The 16,992-nt window shown below is 47.3% G+C and overlaps 1 protein-coding gene across 21 annotated transcripts in view; it reads right to left on the bottom strand.

Annotated features, from left to right (window-relative positions):
- Positions 1-16,992, bottom strand: part of TMCO4 (transmembrane and coiled-coil domains 4) — a 121,333-nt gene that overhangs the window by 26,723 nt on the left and 77,618 nt on the right. The window contains exon 12 of one of the 21 annotated variants that reach the window (XM_063714622.1): positions 985-1,711. The exons of the other annotated variants lie outside the window; for them this stretch is intronic. Within the exon in view, the coding sequence (XP_063570692.1) occupies positions 1,701-1,711 (11 nt within the window). The 3' untranslated portion in view covers positions 985-1,700. Of the gene's footprint in view, positions 1-984; positions 1,712-16,992 lie in introns of those variants that run through there. 21 annotated transcript variants of the gene reach the window in all.

Raw genomic sequence — 16,992 nt, 5'->3', positions numbered from 1 at the left:
CAAGTTCAAGAAGCAAAAAAGAAGGATTTTCTCCCTCCTGGTGGGGGTTCGTGTGTGCAGCGAGTGATAAGGTAGGAAACCAAGGAGGAACTTATCTCCTGACTGCGGGTCCAGTAAAAAGACCTTGAAGGAAACACTGTGAACTGCACTAACACAAATGAAATCCATTCCAAAGATACACACGTGCGCATGATAGACACATAGAGAGAGGCCACAGAAGGGAGGGGGACCAAGAAAGGAGAAAGGGCGGCTTTGACTGTACCCCCAAGCCCCGCAGTGGAATGAGGTTCACACTGGAAAGAATTGCTTAAAGGAGCCTGTTTGGACATATACCAGGATTTGGGATGAATTCTTTAAGGGAATGACTAAGCCTTCATCTCTCCTCTTTGATTCCCATCTCTTTTATTTGGTCATGCAAAGTGATAAGGCTATTACTAACATCCCATGGAGGGGGACCCTAAAAATTAATCTGCACTGCCTGACCTCCCCTCCTTCTCCCCTCCCCCTGCCCCAGGGGGACTAAAGCTGGGTTTGTCTGAGAATAAAGCAACTGGTGGATACAATCCATGGAAGGGAAATAAACCACATCAAATGTAATGTCTGCTGTCTGCTATCATGGAGATGAAAGAGCCAGCTGACCGAGTGACAGTCTGTTCTGCATTTCAGCTGGTATCTAGTGACGGCCCAGACATAATTTTCAGCCAAGTAAGAATCTGGGGACTCAAGGGTCAGGATGTTTAAATGTATCTTTGTGAGCACATTGACAAACTCTTTTGCTTTGGTTTTATTTTGCAAACATCACGGGCAATAATGTTGGCCTAACTTCATAGGGGCAGGGAATGAAACTAGATTTTGCTGCAAGGGTTTTCTTTTCTGTTTTGTTTGTTTGTTTATTAAAACAAAACAAAACAAAAAAACAAAAAAAGCTCTGGAATTCTATTTTTGTTTCTTTTCTTTTCTTTCTTTTTTTTTTTTTTTAGACAGAGTTTTGCTCTTGTTGCCCAGGCTGGAGTACAATGGCGTGATCTCGGTTCACTGTAACCTCTGCCTCCCGGGATCAAGCGATTCTCCTGCCTCAGCCTCCCGAGTAGCTAGGATTACAGGCATGCGCCATTACGCGTGGTTAGTTTTGTATTTTTAGTAGAGACGGGGTTTCTCCATGTTGGTCAAGCTGGTCTTGAACTCTCGACCTCAGGTGATCTACCTGCCTTGGCCTCCCAAAGCGCTAGGATTACAGGCGTGAGCCACTGTGCCCAGCCTGGAATTCTATTTTTTTAAATTTTATTTTATTTTTTATATTTTGAGACCAGGTCTTGCTCAGTTGCCCCGGCTGGAGTGCAAGTGGTGTGATCACAGCTCACTGCAGCCTCAACCTCCCAGGCTCAAGCCACCCTCCTGCCTCAGTGTCCCAAGTAAGTGGGACTACAGATGTGTGTTACCATGCCCCCATTTTTTTTTTTTTTTAGATTTTTAGTAGAGATGGGATCTCACTATGTTGCCCAGGTGGGTATTGAACTTCTGAGCTCAAGCAGTCTGCCTGCCTCAGCCTCCCAAAGTGCTGGGATTCCATCACACCCGGCTGGAATTCCATTTCTTAATCCTCGTCCTCCTCTTCCTCTTCTTTATCATCATCATCTCAGTTTATTTCAGGGTAGGCTCAGGACTAAGTGCTTCATACGTCAATTAATTTCCTTTACTCTTCACAACAATCCTAGGAGGTAAGCATGACCACTTCCATTTAATGATGGGAAGCCTAGACTGAGGCATGACAAGTAATTTGTCCAAGGTCACACAGTAAGTAAGTGGCACGGTGGAATTCGGTTATTCCTACATTTTCCCTCCTACTGTCCTGTCCCACTTCCCTTTGCAATCAAATAAAACCTCGAACCAAAATATGTGTCTTCTGACACCTGACATCTTTCAAAATTGTGTATGAAAGTCAGAACACACACACCTGTGAAGGTGAACATTTCTGATTTTGTTGATTCAATAGACACACTAGCAGGCTAGAATGTGCTAAAAGATTAATATCCTGATATATAGACCCAGCCAAGGGCATGTAGCCTTTTGCTTTGGTAATCTCTAGCACATGTGCCAAAGCGGAGGTGGGTGAACAGATACTGCTATGAAGAAGAACAGGGGCCATTGAAACACGATACACTTTCTAGTCTTTGATGGAGAGTTAGGCAATTGGCCCACATCCTGCTACGGGAACTCAATTTTCCCATCAGAAAGATGAGTTTGAGTTAACAATAGAACTTTGAGAAATATAGCTGCTGGTAAGCTGCAGGCGGTGAGCCAGTAGAGAACAAGAAGTTTCATTCTACGTGTACCGCACATGCCTCATTTTATTGCATTTTGCTTTACTGCACTTCACAGATATTACGTGTTTTACAAATTTAAGGTTTGTGGCAGCCCTGCTTCAACTAAGTCTGTTGGTGCTGTTTTCCCACACTCTGTGATCATTGGAGCAGCGCTTTTAATTTCCTACAAGAAGCTTTCCTTTGCATTCACAATTCGGCTGTTTGATGCAAGAGGCCTGGCTTTTGGTTTGTCTCGCTTTCAACATGCCTTTCTTACTCAGCTTAATCATTTCTAGCTTTTGATTTAAAGTGAGAAATGTGTGATGCTTCCTTTCACTTGAACACTTAGAGGTCATTGTAGGGAGATTTATTTGCTTGTTTTTCAGACAGGGTCTCACTCTGTCACCCAGACTGGAGTGCAATGGTGCAATCATGGCTCACTGCAGCCTCGACCTCCCAGGCTCAAGTGATTCTCCCACCTCAGCCTCCTGAGAAGCTGGGATTACAGACACACACCACCATGATGGGCTAATTTTTTGCTTTTTTTTTTTTTTGAGATGGAGTTTTGCTCTTGTTGCCCAGGCTGGATCGCAATGGCGCAATCTCAGCTCACCGCAACCTCTACCTGGTTTCAAGCGATTCTCCTGCCTCAGCCTCCTGAGTAGCTGGGATTACAGGCATGCGCCACCATGCCTGGCTAATTTTGTATTTTTAGTAGAGATGGGGTTTCTCCATGTTGGTCAGGCTGGTCTCGAACTTCCGACCTCAGGTGATCCACCCACCTTGGCCTCCAAAAGTCCTGGGATTACAGGCATGAGCCATGGTGCCCGGTAAATTTTTTGCTAGTTTTTTTGGTAGAGACAGGGTTTCACCATGTGGCCCAGGCTGGTATTGCACTCCTTGGCTCAAGCAATCCTCCCACCTGTGCATCCCAAAGCGCTGGGATTACAGGCATGAGCCACTGAGCCCAGCCATCCATCATGTAGGGCTATTAATTGGCCTAATTTCAATATTGTTGTGTCTCGGGGAATAGGAAGGCTGGAGGAGAGAGACAGAGGTGGGGAACAGCCAGTCGGTGGAGTATCAGAACACACACAACATTTACTAAGTTCACTGTCTTATATGGACCATGTTTGTGGTGCCCCAAAACAATTACAATAGTAACATCAAAGATCACTGATCACCATAACAGATACAATAATAATGAAAAGGCTTGGCTGGGTGCGATGGCTCACACCTGTAATCCAAGCACTTTGGGAGGCTGAGGCAGGTGGATCATGAGGTCAGGAGTTCAAGACCAGCCTGGCCAACATGGTGAAACCCTGTCTCTACTAAAAATACAAAAAATTAGCCAAGTGTGGTGGCAGGTGCCTGTAATCCCAGCTACTTGGGAGGCTGAGGCAGGAGAATCGCTTGAACCTGGGAGGCAGAGGTTGCAGTGAGCTGAGACCATGCCACTGCACTCCAGCCTGGGCAACAGAGCGAGACTCCGTCCCAAAAAAAAAAAAAAAGAAAAAGAAAAAAGAAAGAAAAAAAAAAAGAAAAGGCTTGAAATATTGTGAGAATTACCAAATGTGTCACAGAGGCTCAAAGTGAGCACGTGCACTAGTGAAAAGGTTTGAAATATTGCAAGAATTATCTAAATGTGACACAGGGACATAGAAGGCCATATGTCTTCTATCAGTTAGCTATTGGCACGTGACAAACCATCCCAGAACTCAGTGGCTTAAGACAATCAGTGATTATTTTCCATGAGCCTACAAATTGGCCGGGCAATTCTGCTAAAATCATCCAGGCATGGCTGATCCCACTGGGCGCACTCATGTGTCTGCAGCCAGCTGGCGGCTAGGCTGAGGCTGGGTGGGATGAGCCAGCTTTGCTCGGTGGGGTCTCTCATCCCCCCAGGAACTAACCTGGACCCATTCTTACGGTGAGGTTCTAGGAGAGAGTGGAATTCACGTGCAAGGCCTCCTGAGGCCTAGGTTTGAAAATGGCGTGATGTGATTTCCTGTGCTTTCTATGGGCCAATGCAAGTCACAAGGCCAGCCCAGATTCAAGGGGTGGGGAAACAGGCTACACTTCTTCATGGGAGGGGTTTCAAGGTCACATTGTAAAGTGTGTGGATAGAGGCAGGGATGGGAATTATGGCCATTTTTTGCCATCAGTCTACCACAGATGTACACAGTATGTCTGAAACACTGCAACATACTGATAGCTCACGTGTAATGGGCAACAGGTTAAATCCCTTAAGACACTAGTTCAGGATGAATCTTTCTTCAAATTCTCACCCAGGAAGAAGGGGAAGGGCTGGGGAAAACACTGGGAATGATGCCAGGCTGTGGGCAAGTGGCTGGCTTTTGGGGATGTGGTTTTGGGAGTCCTGGGCTAAGGCAGGATCCACATAAAGAACTGGAGGAGTGAGCCCAGGCAGAATCCTTTAGGCAAGATCAAGGTGGGCATGGTGGTGTGTACCTGTGGTCCCAGCTACTCAGGAGGTTGAGGCAGGAGGACGGCTTGAGCCCAGGAGTTCAAGGCTGTAGTGAGCAATGGTTGTGCCACTGCACTCCAGCCTGGATGACAGAGTGAGACCCTGTCTCTAAAAAAACATCAACAACAACAAAAAAAAAAACAACAAAAAAAACATGCTCAGAGATTAATTCTGGAAAATTCTCAGATAATTCTCAATAAATTATCTCTCTCCCCTATTCTCTTTTTCTTGGGGATTTCTATAAGCAAATGTCAAACTTTAATTTATTTCCTATTTTCCCTCTTTTTATCTCTTCATGATGCACTGTGGTTAATTTCTTCAAATCAATCTTCCAGTTCATTATTATTATTATTATTATTATTATTATTACTATTTTTGAGACAGAGTCTCTCTCTGTCACCCAGACTGGAGTGCAGTGGTGTGATCTCAGCTCACTGCAACTTCTACCTCCCAGGTTCAAGTGACTCTTGTGCCTCAGCCTCCCAAGTAGCTGGGATTACAGGCATACACCACCACATCCAACTAATTTTTATATTTTTAGTAGAAATGGATTTTCACCATGTTGGCCAGAGTGGTCTCAAACTCCTGGCCTCAACTGATTCACCCGCTTTGGCCTCCCAAAGTGCTGGGATTACAGGTGTGAGCCACCACACCCATCCAGTTCATTATTTTTCTCTTTAGTTTTGTCTAAACCACTTTAATTTATCCAGTATTCATTGTAATGACTCTATTTTTTTATTTCTAGAAGTTACATTTGATTTATTTTCAGATCTCCCTATTCTTTTTTTTTTTTAATGTCTTGTTGCTTCCACTTATTTTCAAAGTTTAAATTTATGTCTTTAAAAACTGTAACATACTTAGGGGGTGGGGAGGGCTTCTTCAGCCCATTCTGCTGGGCACTAATGGTCTAAATTCTGATTGTGTTGTTTCTGCAACCTTTCTTCATGGGGGTTTTATAGGACTGGATTGAAAACTCATCTTTACAGCGGCTCATATATGGGAATCTGTGTGGCCTAGATTGAGGATCTATTTTCTCCAGAGCAGTTTTCTCTTTTAAAAAATCATTTAGGCTGGGTCCGGTGGCTCATGCCTGTAATCCCACCACTTTGGGCGGCCGAGGTGAGCGGGTCACCTGAGGCCAGGAGTTCGGGACCAGCCTGACCAACATGGTGAAACCCCATCTCTATTAAAAATACAAAAATTAGCTGGGTGTGGTGGTGGGCTCCTGTAATCCCAGTTACTCAGGAAGCTGAGGGAGGAGAATCGCTTGAACCCAGGAGGTGGAGGGTGCAGTAAGCCCAGATCGTGCCACTGCACTCCAGCCTGGGTGACAAGAGTGAAACTTCATCTAAAAAAAAATAAAAATAAAAAGTATGGCCAGGTGCAGTGGCTCATGCATGTAACCCCAGCACTTTTGGAGGCAGAGGTGGCAGGATCACTTGAGCCAGGAGCATGAGACCAGCCTGGGCAACATAGGAAGTCCCCACCTCTACAAAAAGAATTTGAAAATTAGCCAGGCACACCTATAGTCCCAGCTACTTGGGGGTGCTGAGGTGGGATCACTTCAGGCCGGAGGGGGTCGAGGCTGCAGAGGGTGGTGTTCGTGTCCCTGTACTCCATCCTGGGTGACAGAATGAGACTGTCTCAAAACAAATTATGTACTTACTTATTCATGTTAGAGACAGGGTCTCACTGTATAACCCAGGCTGGAGTACAGTGGCACAATCATAGCTCACTGCAGCCTTGAACTCCTGGGCTCAAGTGATCCTTCCACCTCAGCCTCCCAAGTTGCTGGGATTACAGGTACAGGTTACCAGGCATGGCTAATTAAAAACAATTGTTTTTAGAGACTGGTTTTCATTGGGAAGGTTCTGTGAGATGATGTCTAGAATCACCTGTCACAGCGAGTATCTGATAAATATTAGTTCCTTCCCCTCTTCGTATATTTGGTGCCTAATAAATGCTTATCAAGTCAAATGAAAGCAAGAAGGATATAACTGACGACATGAAAATTTCTCAGGATATAGGAGCAGCTGCCAAGTTCTGCACAAGCCCTCAAGGAAAGGCAGTCGGTAACTCTCCCCAGCAAGCACCCTCTGGACACTCCCCCTGGGCTGAGATTGGAAGAGGGATGGCTGCAGAAGTGGCCGTAAAGTGGCCTTTTCCTCTGTGAAGTGTGCACACCAGAGAGCTGCCACCAGGTGGTGCTGTGGTGACCATGTAAGCCCCGGGCATCTCCCTGGCAGAACCCTACCCCAAGAGCTTCCTACAATGCCATTCCCATTAGAGAGGGAGGGAGCGCCCTGGGAGTGGGGTCTGATCACATCCTAGAGCACTCACCCCTCCCTGGAGTCCCTGAGATGGAGCCATGAGTGTGGCACTCTGGGCTTAGCCCTGCCTGGAGGGCAGGGCCATTTGGGTAAACCCTCAACTATAGAATTAAAGGGACAGGCCGGGTGCACTGGATCATGCCTGGAATCACAGCATTATGGGAGGCCGAGGTGGGAGGATTGCTTGAGCCCAGGGGTTTGAGACCAGCCTGGGCAACATAGTGAGACCTCTTCTCTATTTTATTTTTATTTTATTATTATTATTATTATTTTTATTATTTTTTTGAGATGGAGTCTCGCACTGTTGTCCAGGCTGGAGTGCAGTGGCACAAGCTCTGCTCACTGCAACCTCCGCCTCCCGGGCTCAAGCAATTCTCCTGCCTCAGCCTCCTTAGTAGCTGAGATTACAGGTGCCTGCCACCACGCCCGGCTATTTTTTTTTCTTTTTTTTTTCTTTGCATTTTTAGTAGAGATGGGGTTTCACTATGTTGGCCAGCCTGGCCTTGAACTTCTGACCTTGTGATCTGCCTTCCTCGGCCTCCCAAAGTGCTGGGATTACAGGCGTGAGCCACCGCACCTGGCCAATTTTTTGTTTTGTTTTGTTTTTTTTAATTAAAGGGACGGATAAAGGGTCAGTAGAAAGAACCCTGGTGTGGGTGTCAGACAGGTAAGGGGCCTTCCCTTGGCTCCATCACTTACAAGCTGTGTGACCATGAATAAATCTCCTGGGCTCCCTCCACCTGCTCTCTCGAAAAACAGGGACGGTTCTGGTGTCCTCCCTCCAGGATGGCTGTGCAGATGGAGGAGACACCACTTGCAAAGGGACCGACCTGAAAATGGTACTTCATCCTTCTCTTGGTGCAGTTCAACAGGTATCCATGGAGGCCCTGTCCCTGGGCATCCACGCTGGAGCCACCAGCCTCAAGGAAGCTGAGCGGGCGAGAAAAGAGGAATCCAGGGCCAGGCGCGGTGGCTCAAGCCTATAATCCCAGCATGTTGGGAGGCTGAGGCGGGTGGATCACCTAAGGCCAGGAGTTCGAGACCAGCCTGGCCAACATGGTGAAACTCCATCTCTACTAAAAATACAAAAATCAGCCTGGCATGGTGGTAGGCGCCTGTAATCCCAGCTACTTGGGAGGCTGAGGCAGGAGAATTGCTTGAACTTGGGAGGCAGAGGTTGCAGTGAGCCGAGATTGCGCCATTACACTCCAGCCTGGGCAACAAGAGCGAAACTCCATCTCAAATAAATAAATTAATTAATTAAATTAAAATTTTAAAAAGAGGAATCCAGGACTAGAAGGTGTGTGGCTTCCCCAGCTGCAGGGAGGACTGGCTGAAGGATGGGGTGTTCAGGAGGAGGTCCCTTCCCCTCTGAGATCACACCTGGTGGGAATGGGGTCTGCCTGATCGCTGTTCCCTCTGTGCCCTGCACAGGTCCTGGGATGTCATGGCCTAGGTTCCAGGAGACATTTGCTGGCTGATAGATCAATTAACTACATCAAGTGAAAATGCTACTACTAAAGGTTCAAGTCAGGGCCTGAGTCCAGGTCTCTGCTTTCTGCTGGACGGGCCAAGCCCTGCATTTTGGACCCTGTTCATCTCTCCAGCCTTGTTTCTCACAACTTCCTGGCAGAAACCTTGGCTGCTGTCACTCGCCCTTCCCAGCGCATGCACCTTCCTGCCTCTGGACTTTGGGTATTGCCAGTCCTGGGCCCTCCGGCCTTCCGCCTGCCTCAAAGCCTCTCGAGGCTTACCTGTCTTTCAAAGCCTGCCCTCTCCTCCCTGGCGCCTTCCCTGCCTTCTGGAAAGAAAGGCTCCTCCTTTGAACTGCTGCAGCCCTTAAAGTCTAGGCCCTTGAGATGCAGCATTTGGTTCTGTTATTCACCTGCTTTAAGCCTGGCATCTTATTTTCTTAACTAGGTTGTAGGCTCTTTGAGGGCAGCGAGCTTGTCGGAAAAGGCAGCATAAAAGAAGGGTTAAAAGGACATACATGAATTAGAATCCCAGGTTTGCTAATTACTGGCTGGGTGCCCTTGGAGAGTCACCTAACCTCCCTGGGCTTCAGGTTTCCCATTTTCAAAAATGGAAAATGGGCCAGGCGCAGTGACTCATGCCTATAATCGTAGCACTTTGGGAGGCTAAGGCGGGTGGATCACCTCAGGTCAGGAGTTCAAGACCAGCCTGGCCAACATGGTGAAACCCCGTCTCTACTAAAAATACAAAAAAAGTAACTGGGCATGGTGGTGGGCACCTGTAATCCCAGCTACTCGGGAGGCTGAGGCAGGAGAATCTCTTGAACTCAGGAGGTGGAGGTTGCAGTGAGCCAAGATCGCACCACTGCACTCCAGCCTGGGCAATAGAGTGAGATTCCATCTCAAAATAAATAAATTAATTAATTAATAAAAATAAAAATGGAAAATGAAGCCATGTGCAATCTCTTATCCCAGCACTTTGGGAGGTCGAGGTGGGAGGATCGCTTGAGGCCAGGAGTTTTGAGACTAGCCTGGGCAACATAGCCCTTTCTACAAAAAATTAAAAAATTAGCCAGGTGTGGTGGCATGTGCCTGTATTCCCAGCTATTTGGGAGGCTGCAGTGGGAGGCATTTGAGCCCAGGAGTCTGAGACTGCAGTGAGCTATGATGGTGCCACTGCACTCCAGCCTGGGTGACAGAATGAGACCGTCTCTTAAAAAAAGAGAGAGAGAGAGAGAAAATACAACACCTGTTTGCCAGTGTCATAATGCCCACACCTTCCAAGGTGACTGGGAAGAAGAATGAGATGGATTCTGTTCCAGTCTGGCACACAGTAGGTGCTCAATACACACCAGCTCCCTGGTGTGTTTCTTATTTTGGAGAGGAGCAGGTGTTCTCCATCAAATTTCTGCCGAGGAATGCGGTGGCACCAACTAAAAATCATGCTTCTCATCGCTCCCTGAGCCTGAGATCCAGGTACAACAACAATCCCATGAAGCAACTGCTAAATACACGCAACGTAAAACCACTCAAACGAAAACCCAACTTGAGACTCGCCACCTAGTTCCGACTTCCAAGTACCCCAGTGCTCATCAAAGCGGAAGAGATCATTAGCTCCAATCTGGGTTCTGAAGAAGTCGCTGCTGCAGCCTTCCTGACACATCTCTGTTCAATCAGGCAGGCACCTTATAAAGATTATTCCCAGACATGGCATTCTCCTCATGGTCCAGGTTTGTAAGCTCTAGCCCTGACCTTTCCAGCTAGCGCAAGGCAGAGACATCTGAGGCTCTGATGGCTAATTACGTCTGAACCTGAGTTCAGTTCTCAAAAGGAAAGGGTGCGACTCTCAGACAGAAGAAGTCAGGTTGAGATGGAAGGTCTCACTACAGATGCAGCTGGCGTCACTATATCCCCTCACAGACAGGAGAAATAGGCAGTCAACTTTTTCTGTTTTTGCTTTGATTGCTGGGAAGCTAATAGCTCAGTTACAGCACTGGGTAATAACAGATAAACATAATAACCATAACAGTAATAAAACAGTGGCTACTGAATGCCTATTACTTGTGAGCCATTCTGCTAAGTGCTTTATTGATTGATTGATTTAGAGACAGGGTCTCCCTCTGTCACCCAGGCTAGAGTACAGTGGTGTGATCATAGCTTGCTGTAACCTTGAGCTCCTGGGCTCAAATGATCCTCTGGACTCAGTCTCCCAAGTAGCTGGGGCTACAGATGTGTACCACCATGTCTGGCTAATTAAAAAAAAATTTTTTTTGGCTGGGTGCAGTGGCTCACACCGTAATCCCAGCACTTTGGGAGGCTGAGGTGGATGGATCACTTAGGTCAGGAGTTCAAGACCAGCCTGGCCAACATGGCGAAACCCTGTCCCTACTAAAACTACAAAAATTAGCCGGGCTTGGTGGTAGGCACCTGTAGTCCCAGCTACTTGGGAGGCTGAGGCAGGAGAATCGTTTGAACCCAGGAGGTGGAGATGCAGTGAGCCAAGATCATACCACTGCACTCCAGCCTGGACGACAGAGAGAGACTCCTTCTCAAAAAGGAAAATAATTTTTTTTTTTTTTGTAGAGATGGCATCTTGTTTTGTTGTCCAGGCTGGTCTTAAACTCCTAGGCTCAAGCGATCAATCCTCCTGCCTTGGCCTCCCAAGGCACTGGGATTACAGGTATGGACTACCAGGTCTGGCTCTGATTAAATTTTTACATTTTATTTATTTATTTAATAGAGATAGGAGTCTTGCTATGCTGGCCATGGTGGTCTCGAACTTCTGACCTCAAGCAGTCCTCCCGCCTTGGTCTTCCAAAGTGCCAGGATTATATGTGTGAGCCACCACACCTGGCTCCACTTAATTCTTTCAATTGTCCTATGAAGAAAGTATTACTAGACCCATTTCTCAGGTGAGAGGACTGAGGTGTAGAGACTAAGTACATGGGGTCTGTTTGCTCAGCTGGTAACTGGCTGAGCTGGAATTCAGATCCAGGCCTGGCTGCAGGTGCCTTCTGCTCCAGGCCTGCCTCCCTTGCATTAGATCTTCCCAATGGGCTTAGAGCTCCTGTCCCTTATTTGTTTTTCGCTGGGTCCTGATGTTTTATATTTGCCCATAAGTTGTTGCTTTAGTGGCTGTATTTCCTGAAATGCTTGAAAATCTTTTGGGGGAAGAATGATGGGGCTTTGCATAAATAAATAAATAAATAAATAAATAAATAAATAAATAAATAAATAGGTGTCTAAGAAAACGAGTTAACAAAAGATAGAAAAAATAAAGAACGGTGAAGGCCTAGTAGAGACCCGAAAGGTCAGAGTTCACACATGAACACCCTGTGCTGGGGTGGCAAAGACAGGGTCCCCAAAACTCAGGGTCTGTCATTAAATCACAGGTACTGAGTATGCACTGACCCACAGGCAGAAACATTTTTATCTTCTGCTCTGCAAAACAGGTCTGGCAATTTTCTAAAAGACAAGTTTTGACAACACTAACAATGCAGGCTTAATGATCAGGGAATCTTAGATACGAGGGGAAAAAAAAACAGTTTCCATTACAGAGTGCTGGGAACTGAGATGATTAATTAACATGTAAGTTAATGAGACTTTGGGGTGTTTTCTTCTCCAGTTGGAATTCTCTCCAACCTCAGAGGAATGCTCCTTTGCTGCAGAGGGTCTGGATTCTTCTGTTGTTGTTATGGATTGAGACTCACGCATGGGACCTGGTTATGCAAAATTCTGAGTGCGGGGAGGCCTGGGAGGGAAGGAGACTGAGAATGGTCCCCAGAGACGGGATCTCCTTCTGAGACTCAGACAGCCATCAGGGTCACTACGGGGGCCAGGAAAAGATACACTCCTGCAGACTATTCTCTCCATACACCTGTGCTTGCCACAGAAACTTCAGCAGAGAATTTGTTTCCCTGGAGCTTAGGCAGACAGTGTGGGCACGTGCTCCACTGCTTGAGAGCGGCAGTTACTGCTGCACCTTGAGAAAGCAGGATTCAGTTTGCAACACTGTCTCCTGTGAGTTTTCCTAATGGGACTGCTCAGCTCTGGGTGCAAAATAGATAAAATTATATTTAGTGGCCAGGCGCGGGGGCTCATGTCTGTAATCCTAGCACTTTGGGAGGCCGAGGTGAGTGGATCGCTCAAGCTCAGGAGTTCGAGACCAGTCTAGGCAACATGGCGAAACCCTGTCTCTACAAAAAATGCAAAAATGAGCCAGGCATGGTGGCACATGCCTGTAGTCCCAGCTACTTGGGAGGCTGAGGTGGGAGGATGGCTTGGGCCCAGGGGAAAGAGGCTGCAGTGAGCTGAAATCGTGCCATTGCACTCCAGCCTGGGTGACAGAGGGAGACCCTGTCTCAAACAAAACAAAACACAAAACACACACACACACACACACGCACACACACACACATATGTATGTTTTAGAAAAGTCCAGGGCCAAACCTGGAAACATGCTGACCCCCCAGGTACTACTAACCTTGGGACTCTACCTGAGGGGCCAGCGGCCTCCCTGGACATGGCTCATCCCATTGCACATTCAAACACCAATAGCCTTAACAGATTCTCTGGGCAGGGCTTGATGTTTCACAATTTACAAGCAACTGACTCCATGATTAAATTGATCAGTCCTCTAAATTCCCGACTTACTACCCTTGGCAGAATAGTCAGTTTCCTGTTACTACAAGCAACTAAGCAGAGGCTAGTAGACAGATGGATGATGTCAAGGGGATCCTGTACAGTGTGGAGGTTTGTTTGAACCAGATGATTTCAAACGTCTGTTGGAACCCTGAGTCTAGGAGTCCACAATCGCATGTTCATGGGACGAAAGAATGAAATGAGGCCCAGCATATCAGCCCCGATAAGATGGTCTAGCAGTGCCTTCTGGATCATTATCCTTCAACTGAGTGTTAAGTGCCCTTTACAGGAGTCAATGCTCTCAAGGCTGCAAGCCACCTACCGTACAACAGTCTTAGCCAATCACTTAGTATGTACTATGTGCCAGGCTCTGTGCTAAGAGCTTAGATGCGCTATTTTATTTTCCTTAAGAGGTGGGTATCATTTGATCTATGTTAATAAAAAGGAAGCCTTGAAGAATGTAGGGGACTAGCACAGGGTCATACCGTTCCCATGATCTTAACCCCACGGCATGGAGAATTGTGGCCTTCTGGGTAATTATGAGCAACCAACTCTTTACTCTGCATATACTTTATAGCTTAGGAGTAGAAAGTGTGTCTACAAATGGCTACAGCAGGTGGTAGGAAAGACAGGCTAGGGAGACACGGTCCTGGAAGAAAGAACCCCTGGGGCACTTTTGTACAAGGGCTTCCCTGGTTCTAAGGGAGCGCTGCTGGTCTGGAGGTGGTGGGATGTCTGGCACAAGCTCTGATCCCGGGGCAAGGGGGCTGGGGGTGCATCCAGTGTCAGTGGCAGGAACAGTGGGATCCTCAGCCTCTCCTCTTTCCGTGCCTGTGTTTCTCTCTGCCCACCTTCTTCCCAGGCCTCCTCCTATTGCTCCTATGGGAAGAGGGGGTGCTGGCCTCATTAGTCAAGTGTGAGAACACTGATGGGACACATGTACTAGTGGGCAGGTTGCTGTACATCAGGAAGCCGGACTGCAGGCTCTCCTCCCTCCTCTGAGCAAGGTAAGTCACTGGAGGAGGTTAGGGCCACCTTCTGTCTCTCTGGCCCTTATCTGAAATGCATGGGACCAGAAATATTTTGGATTTCAGATTTTGGAATATTTGCATTATTCTTATTGGTTGAGCATCCCAAATCCGAAAATCCGAAATGCTCCATTGAGCATTTCCTCGGAGTGTCATGTTGCTGCTCAAAAAGTTTTGGAATTTGGAGCATTCTGGATTTTGAATTTTTGGATTTGGGATGCCCAACCTGTATTCATCTCATAGGGAGATAGTCTCTTCTTTGTCTTCCTGCCTCCTTTCTCCTTCGATGCCATTGGCCAGGACCCCATAGGCCCCCAGATCCAGGGCTGGAGCTTTTGGGTGGCTGAGCCTGCTGTGTGATCAGCACAGCTTCTTCCCTGGGGGTTACTGGGTCCTAGCCTAGGTGGCGTTGAAGTGGTGGGTGCCCTGGTCATCATGTAGCTAGAGTCTGCGTGCTCATCTCTCTCAGGGACCCTGTGGGAAGAAGGAAGTAATTTTCAAGGCTAGTATTTGGGCATTCCTGGATTCCTCCAGTCACAGCATCCAACTTCCAACACCAACACAAATCATCACTGCGTTTCAGGGCGCAGACTCTCTTGGTCTCCTTTCCTCACCTGTAAATTGAAGGTGTTGGACATGGTGATTTCTGGAGGCTCTTCCAGCTCTGAGCTGGGGCCCTGGAAGCTAAGTGGATTTATCTAGTAGATAATGGGGGCTGGCGGCGAATCTGTGAGAGGAAGGTGAAGCGGGTCACCTGGTGACAATGCCCTGTGGGTTAACAGTGAAGCAGAGAGGTCTGACCCCAGAGGCAAGGCTGGAGCAAGCCCCCAAATTCCTGCCTTCTTTAAATAATGGAGAAAACCCACATTCAAGGTGAGATCAAATGCATTTTAGCTCGTGGCAACTGCTAAGGTCAAGGGCGCCTGCATCCCCAGAGGGAAGCAAATGCCTTTCAAAGGGAGTCGGCAGGCTAAGAGTCTTGGAAAGAGCCTGGGGGTTGGTCGGCCTTTAGTTTAGATTAAAGCAGAAATTAAATGAATCCCACTTCTGTAACTCACTCCTCCCCTGAGAGCTGCCAGTTGGCCTAAAGATGTTACTGCTATATTAGTGAGCTCAGAAGCAGTGAGTACTACAGCCTTGGAAAAATCCATTTGGATAAACTAATGGAGAATAAGAAAGGAATACTTACTTATTGGGAGTCTACTATGTGCCAAGCATTGTGCTGTTACATCCACCATATAAAAGGGCCAGCTTTGTGGTCGGACAGGCTGGAGTTGAACCCAGGTCCACTATTTGTAAATTGCTGCAGCTCTTTGCTGTGCCAAGTCCCATGCTAGATGCCAATGACAGAGGGGAGAACGAAATGGACAAGGTTCCTGCCATCAATCTCCTTATAGGCAAAATGGGAAAATCAATAACTATATCTTAGAGTTGTTTGTATATTAGATGACAGAAAACAGGCAAAGCCCTTAGCATATCACTTGACATATAGTAGGTGTTCAATAAATGGTAGTTATTAAATCCTAGAATAACCCCCAGAGGGATCAATATCCCAATTTTACTAATTAGTCTGAAGCCCAGAGAGGTGAAGTGACTTGCCCAAGGGTACCCAGACAGTAACTAGTAGAGTCTGGGTTTGAACTGTTTCTAGACTCTAAGTCCAGTGCTCCTTCTTTTGTTTTTCTTTTTTCTTTTTTGAGATGGAGTCTTGCTCTGTCACCCAGGCTGGAGTGCAGTGGCACGATCTCTGCTCACTGCAACCTCCGCCTCCCAGGTTCAAGCGATTCTCCTGCCTCAGCCTCCTGAGTAGCTGGGACTACAGGCACACACCACAACGCCCAGCTAATTTTTGTATTTTTAGTAGAGACGGGGTTTCACTATGTTGGCCAGGATGGTCTCAATCTCCTGACCTTGTGATCCCCCCACCTCGGCCTCCCAAAGTGCTGGGATTACAGGCATGAGTGCACCTTCTTTCATGTCATTCTCAGCTGGTTGCAATGATCCTTCCATCTTGAAGACACTAGGAAAAGTGATCAAATTGAGCCCACTCACAGATGGCAAAGGGATGGGGGAGCCAGGATTGACTAATGGACCCAAGTGCCCAGAGTGAAGCAGGTCCTGCAGGCTCCACGGTGCTGAATGAAGACACCTGCAGGGAGGCTGGCTGGCTCAGCTCAGGGTGTCTTGTCAGCTGCATGGACAGGCCCACGGGGCGCAGGCAATATGCAATATGTTGAATTAATTCCCTTCAAAGCCTTTTGGGTGCAGAGGAGAATAAATGCATAAATAACCTGAAGTAGCAATTGATTTCCCATGGCCATTTCTTGGCTCAGCCAGCTACTACGAGTCAGTTGGAATTGAATTTGCTTCCCAACTACTTAATTTTTCAAAGACTTTTAAAACCAGAAATATAGAAAAGATGAATGCCCCCTTGTGATCAGGGCCCAGGGTCCCATAGTGAGTGCTCAGATGCTGGCCGTTCCTGGCAGCAGGTACCGCCTCCTTGCCCTTGGCACACGCTGGGGTCAGAAATACCCTTGGGGACGGGGTCAGCCACTCCCAAAGCAAACTCATGCCCTAGGCTGGGACTTGGACTGTTGCTAGAGGGGGATTGTTCATTGCTAGGAATTCTGACTGTGCTGGTTTCCTGCCCAAAGGCACAATCATTTGGCAGGTGCATGTTTTGTCTTGGTTTTGAGTGGGCAGAGTCGTTGCCCAGGCTGTGTGTGT

This window comes from Pongo abelii, chromosome 1 (genome assembly GCF_028885655.2).
Source record: "Pongo abelii isolate AG06213 chromosome 1, NHGRI_mPonAbe1-v2.0_pri, whole genome shotgun sequence".
Taxonomy (NCBI): Eukaryota; Metazoa; Chordata; class Mammalia; order Primates; family Hominidae; genus Pongo; species Pongo abelii.
Note: the sequence above shows the minus strand (reverse complement) of the source record. Positions and strands in the feature narration are given on the sequence as shown.